Genomic DNA, 8,200 nt, shown 5'->3' on the forward strand with positions numbered 1-8,200 from the left:
CAGTCAAGTGAGAGTTCGGACAAGTCCAGGACAATGGCAGCGATGTCATGACCTTTGTTTCGGAAATTGAAGAAGACAAAGGGAAGAATGGGATGCCGAGTTAATGATAGTCATAGTTCGGGAATAAACCTGATTGAACACACTTGTTCCTGAATTTGAATGAAGAGATGTATGAATAATAATAGGAATATGGTATAAATATCATTGATATGAAAAAAGATTCAAAATTTCTCTTTGGTACTAAGCGTCGTGGATATTTTACGCCTGTCTATGTCATCTTTGTACAGTGATGCAAACAGATTCAGTTCTTTCCATCTCCACCATCAGGTTGTTTTTGCCCCCTCTTTTTGCCCGAGGTGCCACGTTGAAATACATAATATCTTTTCCTATCTCTCTCCTCTTCCTCTTTTCAGGAATCACGTGACCTCCATCTCCTACTCTCCTAAGCTGTTCCTGTTGCCTGGCTCAGTTTAACACCCATCTTTGGCACAGCTTTCTTTAGGTTTATCGCCAAATGCTTCTCGGTCTTACTCTAATTTCTTTCTTTTTCCTTGGTGGATAATATCTATCTTGAGTTTCTTGATGCTGTTCTATTCAGCACAATTTTCCTCTGCTAATCTTATTTTCTATATAATTTTGGTTGTTTTCCACCCCAAATATCCGTTTTACCAGTAGTTACAGATTAAAGCATGTCCTATGAATATATTTTTCCGGCTGGAATTTGACCCATATGTGGAACTTTTATCTTGCAATTCCTGACGGATCCAGATTGATGGTCTTTCAAAGTCATCGCCTACGCTCAAAAGTTCGTCTCCGTACAGGGACATAAATGACAAATTCTCAAAACAATTTCTTGATGTTTCTGTAAGGATTTGAACCCACTGTATTCTAAATAGCAAACAGTATGGACATTGGCATTCCTCGTTCAGAGCCATCGATATCAGATCAAAGTTCTGACATTTCTTGTTAATCTTTTTTTTTTTTATCCTACATAATATTATGATAATTATCTGGTAACGTGCAGCTTTTTAAAATAGAAATTTCAGCGATCACTTTATCACAAGTGTTCCTAGATTCTTTCTTTACATCGTATTATTGATGATCAAATGAGCTGAAATCCTTATCATCATCATCATCATCATCATCATCATCATCATCATCATCATCATCATCATCATCATCATCATCGTCGTCATCATCGTCGTCGTCGTCGATATCATCATCAATACCACCTCTATTACTGCCACCATTACTTCCACCACTACTACCAGCCACCATACAGACAAAACACTGTGTGTTTACCATTCTCCGATTCCAGATCTCTTCTGCCATCCATCATTTCGCTTCTTTTCTACTTACCATCTATTTTCCCTTGAAATCATTCGCTTACCTTAACCTGCTTAGTCGTTCTCTTGTTTCCATCATCATCATCATCATCATCATCATCATCATCATCATCATCATCATCATCATCATCAATCATCATCATTATTATTAATTATTATTATTATTATTATTATTATTATTATTATATTATTATTATTATTTATTTATTATTATTATATTATTATTATTATTATTATTATTAATTATTATTATTATTTATTTATTATTATTATTATCATCATTGTCGTTATTATTATAATTAATATTGTTCGTATCGTATCGTATTGTTTAAGAGCTAAAAGGTTATAAAAACCTTTAAATGCTCTGTGTAACTTCTATGCATAGATACAATTTATCAATTATATAATTAGTATACAATGTTAATTAATAGATAATATTGAGAATTAAATATCTACTACATAACTAGTGTCGTAGTCAATATTCATAGTATAATTTACTCTATTTACATTCAATTGGCATGTCCAACTTATACATTTGAGAGTTTCAAATAATTGATATACAAAATAGAATAATATCCAATATTACAATATTTTTCAAACTCAAATATAATGTTCGTAAGATCTTTATCAATGGCATTCTTAAAAGTATTAATTGAATTAGAATTGTTTTTGTCTCAAACTTTAGATTATTCCAAATTGTCACAGTCCTTTGAATTAGATAATTTCTCCTTATAGACGAATTACATATTTCAACAAATATCTTAAACTTATCTCCCCTCGTGTTTGTAGCATGCGAATAATTTCTAAAAATCAATATAATCTATATTGTAAGAACCATGCACGTGTCTATATATATATGAATAAGATCACCTCTTATTCAACGATATTTTAGTGAAGGCAAATTTAGATATTGTAATCTTTCTAAAACCATAGAGTCTAGATAGATGTCGAATATCAAATAAGAGTCTAGTAGCGTCTTTTGTGCGTTCTCAACGTTAACAGACTGTCGCCTAAATTAAATAAGGGACTCCAAATACAATTTCCATACTCTAGACAATGTCTTATTACAGACTTATAAAGTTGGACAAACGTTTTAAAATCAAGATAGTTAAAGCTTCAATATATAATTCCTACAAGCTTGTTCGCTGTTTTGATACAATCGCATACATGTTCATCAAAACACAATTTATTATCAAGTCCCGTTCTTATCGTGTAGTTGGCATAACAGTCATATAATTGTCACATATTTCATAGGAGAATAAAGGGTTAGCCCTACCAATGTGCAGCACTCTACATTTAGTCATATTAAAATAAATTGCCAATTTTCAGACCAATTGTATAGTGAATTTATATTATTATTATATTATTATCATTATTATTATTATTATATATTATTATTATTATTATTATTATTATTTTATTATTTATTATTATTATTATTATTATTATTTATCTATTATTATTATTATTATTATTATTATTATTATTATTATTATTATTATTATTATTATTACTATCGCTCTCATTGTTGCCATCTTGATTATTTAATTATATCATGTTGATTATTCCCATGTCATGAACGTTATTATTGAAGTGCTCTAGTAGTTTATTCTACTCTGACAAAAGTAAAGTGGGATATCTTACCGATTTTATTCAATGGAACAGAGAGTTGTGACTAGAGGTTCACTGGTTCTTCCTTGGTAAATATTATGTTCGGTCTGCAGTATGAGGTTATGAACAGATATAGCTACAGTGAATGAATTAATAATAAAAAGAAATATTAAGTTTCTCTACTAGGGGTTAAGATTGGTGCATTGTATGTCTGAATCACCTCTCAGTTAATTTTGTTTTTCCTTCCAGGTTTATCAACTGACGCATGTGGAGATAAAGTCAACCATTACTTTGACACCGCATTTATCCGAGAGGACGATTTTCTCAAGATTCTATTTCACCTTGTCTCTCAGTTGAAAAGGAAATAGCTATATGCAACTACTGCGGAATAGTAGAAACAAGCTTCAATTATAAGTCAACGCAGAAACAAACCCTTCAGTAAAATCGTTGATGATGGTTACCAAAAGATTCGTAATAATTACGACAACGATAATAGAATGAATACAAAACCTTCACGGAAGAAGAAAAATCAAAACTTCATTGAAAAAGTAATCGATGATAACAATATTTCGACAAACGGCCTGTATACAACATACAAATCGCATACCATTATCAATACCATTATCATTATTTTTATCTCTATCTTCTTCAAGCAACTGGTTTTGGAATCAGTTTTCTTCTCTCTCCTCTACTCGTTTTGGTTCAACGCAGTTCACGGATTAGATTTGTTGAGTGAATAAGCAGCCTCGGCGTTACGAAGCCGCCATGCGGAATAATGCAATATTGTACTCTATAACTAAACTAGTCTAGCCTACATTTTCTCAATTCGTAGCTGCCATTCGTCTACACTCCTGGACAAAAGAACGCTCAAGACGCCTGTCGAATGAGTCGAATCTTTTCCATTATAATTCCATTCGAATTTTTTTTTCTTCACGCACATTCACATAAAAAAATAATCAGGATAAAGCACGCATAGCTTCTCCTGCCTTCACCCGTGTCCTAGTCCGTAAGACTTAAAACATTTTATCTCTCTTTGAGTGGAAAGAAATCAAGAAAGGATTATGTTTTCACAAACACAGAACTGAGAGATATGTACAGATCTTGATGGATTGTGATAAAATAAAATACGTGAAGTGCTAGCAGAGAAATCATTTAATTCAGATTTGGATTTTTAACGGGATTTATCATCGGTGTTGTGTTGCTTCTTTCCCCTTTAGGCTATATTCTTATCATCGAAATGATATCCAACGTACCCTTACGACTATGCTGATTAGGATATAATAAGCGTTGATTTCAACGGTGTTGAGAAGTTGACTATAAACAAGGCTTTCCTCGGTGCTTGGAATGGAAGTGTTTATATACAATTAACAAATAGACGGCCTATATAATTTGACACATATTATTGTTTCGATAACAAGAAAAAGGTTGACGATAAAAGCCCGGCCTGCACAGACTACACTATTCTGACAGACTTGTAATCACGTTGCATGCATTAAACAATAAGGATAAGCGAATCCACATTCTTTTACTTGAAGATTCTATTTTTTGTTTAGTTTATCTTTTGTTATTGCTTTTGATTGGAAATATCACCAGCTTGCCAGACTCATTTTCTTTTTCATAATTAGAGGTGCAGTCTTAAAATAGTAGGCTATACAAGATAGGCAGCTACAAAAAGGAATCAATGGAATATCGGAATGTTATAATAACTTGCAAACGTGAAAAAAAAAATTTTTTTAATCGAACACTCTACTTCGAACGCATGCTTTTTCCTCGTTCAATTCTGTCGATAATTCATGTGGATAAATAAAACAATAAAAATAAGCACCAAAATCAGAATAAACGGGGAAGAATAGAGGAACGGTGGATAAGGAAGGAAGGAATACTGAATAGAAGAATGAAGAACGGAAAACTATTTTCTTTCAAATGTTCGTTCATTCTTGCAACATTCATCAACATAGCACAGCCTTGTACATGACGACGTGTGTTTACACCAACTACATCTTCGTTCATGTTTCTTTCTGACATCTGACATTAACATGAATACTTCCAAGAACACCTCGTGTCGTCCCGAGCTTGACATTCAAAAACCCCACCACCGTTAGCACTACAACCTTCAAATAGACGGTGTATTACCTCTTGTCTTCCTATGTTACATTCTTTCCATAGTATAGACAAACAAGCAGCCGGACGAATTGGCGAATATAGACAAGTTTTTACCAAGATAATATTTTAGTTCATGCGTATGCTTTATTTCATCTTTCTTTCAATCACATCATCGTGAACTTTGGTAGTTTCTTTAACGCTCGACATTCACTTCTGTCTCCCATCAGGATAATATTAAATACCAATTTTCTCATCTCCCAAAGTGTACCCTCTGAAATATTTTTCTACCTTTCCGGAACACTTTATCTTCCAAAACAACATGCCTTACGAGTAACGGGATACTGATTTTCTTCGATGAAAGAAGCGTCCGGAAAAAGGGTTAGAAACTGCACACCCTCTGGAAATAGTATTGGTTGTTACATCTTATTTCGATACAAAATGTGTTTCGTTTGGTATTAACGATCAAACAGAATAAAATGGATTAATCATCGTCTACATACGCAAAAAGAAAATGTAAACCTACAAAACTGTCTAAAATTTGGATTCCCTTCACCTGTATGATTGCCCTTTTAAACTTTATTTCAACAGTCTGAGATACTGACTGGTATGACCTATGTGTATAATCGCCTCTCACAATTGAGTGATATAAAAGCATCTCAAAGTAACGTATAAGACTATTTCCAATGAAATGTCTGTGATATCAGCAAGCACAATACACAGCATTAATAATGCCAACCAGGCCAATGATCATCACAACGACCAAGCATTTCAGTACAATGTACAATTACCTTCTTCCAATGAAACCAACATGGACGGGACATCTGTGGTCCTCAGTCATCGGAATTGGGACCCACAATTCCACGGCTCAGTCCACACAGCCACCATTGCGGTCTGTATTGTTCTCGTCATTTTCGTCGTGATCCTTGGCACTTTTGGGAACGGACTGGTGCTTTTATCTTCAATGCAATCTCGGAAACGACGTTCAAATTTCGACGTGCTTATATACAATTTGGCCGCCGTGGATTTTATTATTTGTTCGTGTTTATCACCCACGTTCTTATATCTACTATTTTCTGACCCTCCATCTCCAAAGGATTTTTGTGGAGCTTATTTATTTGTATGTACAGCGTGTGGTCTCCAATCACTGCTAACGCTTGTTGCCATTGCAGCCTACAGACAGTCTAGAATACGAGGTCTTCGAGGTTCTTTAACCAATACCAAAACTACATTAATACTGGTGTCCACCTACGCTATATGTTTTGCCAGTGCTGTAGGAGCTACATTACAAGTCACATTATCCTGGGAACCTTCCGTTTCAAATTGCCAATCGATCATCAACAGTAGTCATCTTTTCACCAACAACGTAGTTTTATATTTCATTAGCCCCATCGTCATTGTCAGTTTCTTTCTCATTACTACTTCTTATATCATCATCGCAAAAGCAGTCAAACTTCAAACAGTACTTCGAACAAAATCATTACAACCTATTCTAAAATCTTCAACAATATACAGACCACTTCCACCGACAGGAAATTTAAAAGAATACAATTTAACCCAAGATGTACACCAGATTGCGCCAGAAAGTTTCCTTACTTGTAAAAAGCCTCATAGGTCATCAAGTTTAAGATATTGCACTTGCTGTAGTTGTGCAGTAGCTATGGATAAGGAAAACAAAGCTGTCTCCATGTGTTATGTCGTTATTCTTATCATTGCTCTATGCTGGACACCTCTAATCATTTCACACATCGTAGAACTAATCACTGGCGAGTCTATCATTATTTACCAAGTAAAACTCTGCGGGATAGCCCTTGTCTTTCTGAACAGTGCTCTGGATCCTTATATGTACGCACAGAATAACACCAGAATGAAACAAAAATATGCACAGATTTTTTGGGACTTGCTACGTTGTGAATGCCGCGCTCCCCCCAAACCGAAGTTTCGGACATCTTCCCCTGGATTTCTAATTCCTCGCACTAGTCCAAATATTCCAATTCATGCTGATGAAGGGTTTTTACCTTTTCTTCAACCGAAATTGAAGACACCAACGACAGCGGTGCTTGCCCAGTACCCTCGAATAGAAGTTGAAAACACCAGGTTAAACTATAATAATATTGTAATTCAGCAGAATCGCAATGGATATCACAACAAACTGGCTACAAAAGGTGCTCAACATAATAATTTATTACAACCACCAACAAATTATAACAATTTTATTGTCCAGAGAGGGTCAAAGAGTCATATTAATAAACATTATAAAAAGGGGAATCCCCAAACGTCTGTTAAGACATTAGTTCAACAAACATGCTGCAACGGCAATCCTCGTGACGATCAAAGTTTGATGGATTCCTCATTTCGTCATTGATGATACTTGACCCTTTAACTGCCTTTTAATCCTGACCGGCGGGGTTAGGTTTCACTCTAATCTGACAAAGAATCTTGCCTTTTTGACCAGGAGATCGGTTACAGTGATCTAACTGTGGCTTTATTCAAATCCGAATCGCATCGCTGTTACCGCTCTCTTGGTGAAAACGGACGGGTTATAATTATATATATATATATATATATATATATATATATATATATATTATATATATATGTATATATATATATATATATATATATATATATATATATATATATATATAATGGCAAAATCAGTCTATATAATTGCTGCGAAAGGGTTAACTTAATGATATTATTGTTGCTGTTGGTTATTGAATGAATACGATTGTGTTTTTCCTAATGATATTTTAAAAATAAATTCTTATTAAAACCTTTTATGAGAATTTGATGTAAACTTTTTTTTTTTACAAATTCATATCTATTGACTTGGGCCAGGTGCACTTATTTGTATGTCTGATAACCCAAATTGTTATGGGCTTATTGTTGTAATGGAAAAACTCTCTAACCAAAGCAAAATATTGTTAAAGCAAACCCATAATTGAGTTCGGTTATCAGACCTGCAAATATACACACCTCGATTTGGGCCAATGTATACTTTTTTTTCAAGTCTGATAACTAAACGCAAATTACGGACTTCTTTAATTTGTAATTGTTGTTTCTTGTGTTGGTTGAAAACATTTCCATTGTAACAATAAAATAGTGCAATAGTGTTTTTCAGACTTGTAAATAAGAACACG

The 8,200-nt window shown here is 33.9% G+C and overlaps 1 protein-coding gene across 2 annotated transcripts in view; it reads left to right on the forward strand.

Annotated features, from left to right (window-relative positions):
* LOC144976954 (putative G-protein coupled receptor 75) overlaps positions 1–7,619 on the forward strand; it is a 15,446-nt gene extending 7,827 nt beyond the window's left edge. Inside the window, exon 2 of one of the 2 annotated variants that reach the window (XM_078921601.1) lies at positions 3,207–7,619. In XM_078921601.1, the coding sequence (XP_078777727.1) occupies positions 5,749–7,422 (1,674 nt within the window). In that variant the 5' untranslated portion in view covers positions 3,207–5,748 and the 3' untranslated portion in view covers positions 7,423–7,619. The remainder of the gene's footprint in view (positions 1–3,206) is intronic. The other variant, XM_078921611.1, reaches the window with a different exon arrangement.
* Positions 7,620–8,200: the final 581 nt, after the last annotated feature.

This window comes from Berghia stephanieae, chromosome 1 (genome assembly GCF_034508935.2).
Source record: "Berghia stephanieae isolate SIO BIC M18660-M18661 chromosome 1, UCSD_Bste_1.3, whole genome shotgun sequence".
Taxonomy (NCBI): domain Eukaryota; kingdom Metazoa; phylum Mollusca; class Gastropoda; order Nudibranchia; family Aeolidiidae; genus Berghia; species Berghia stephanieae.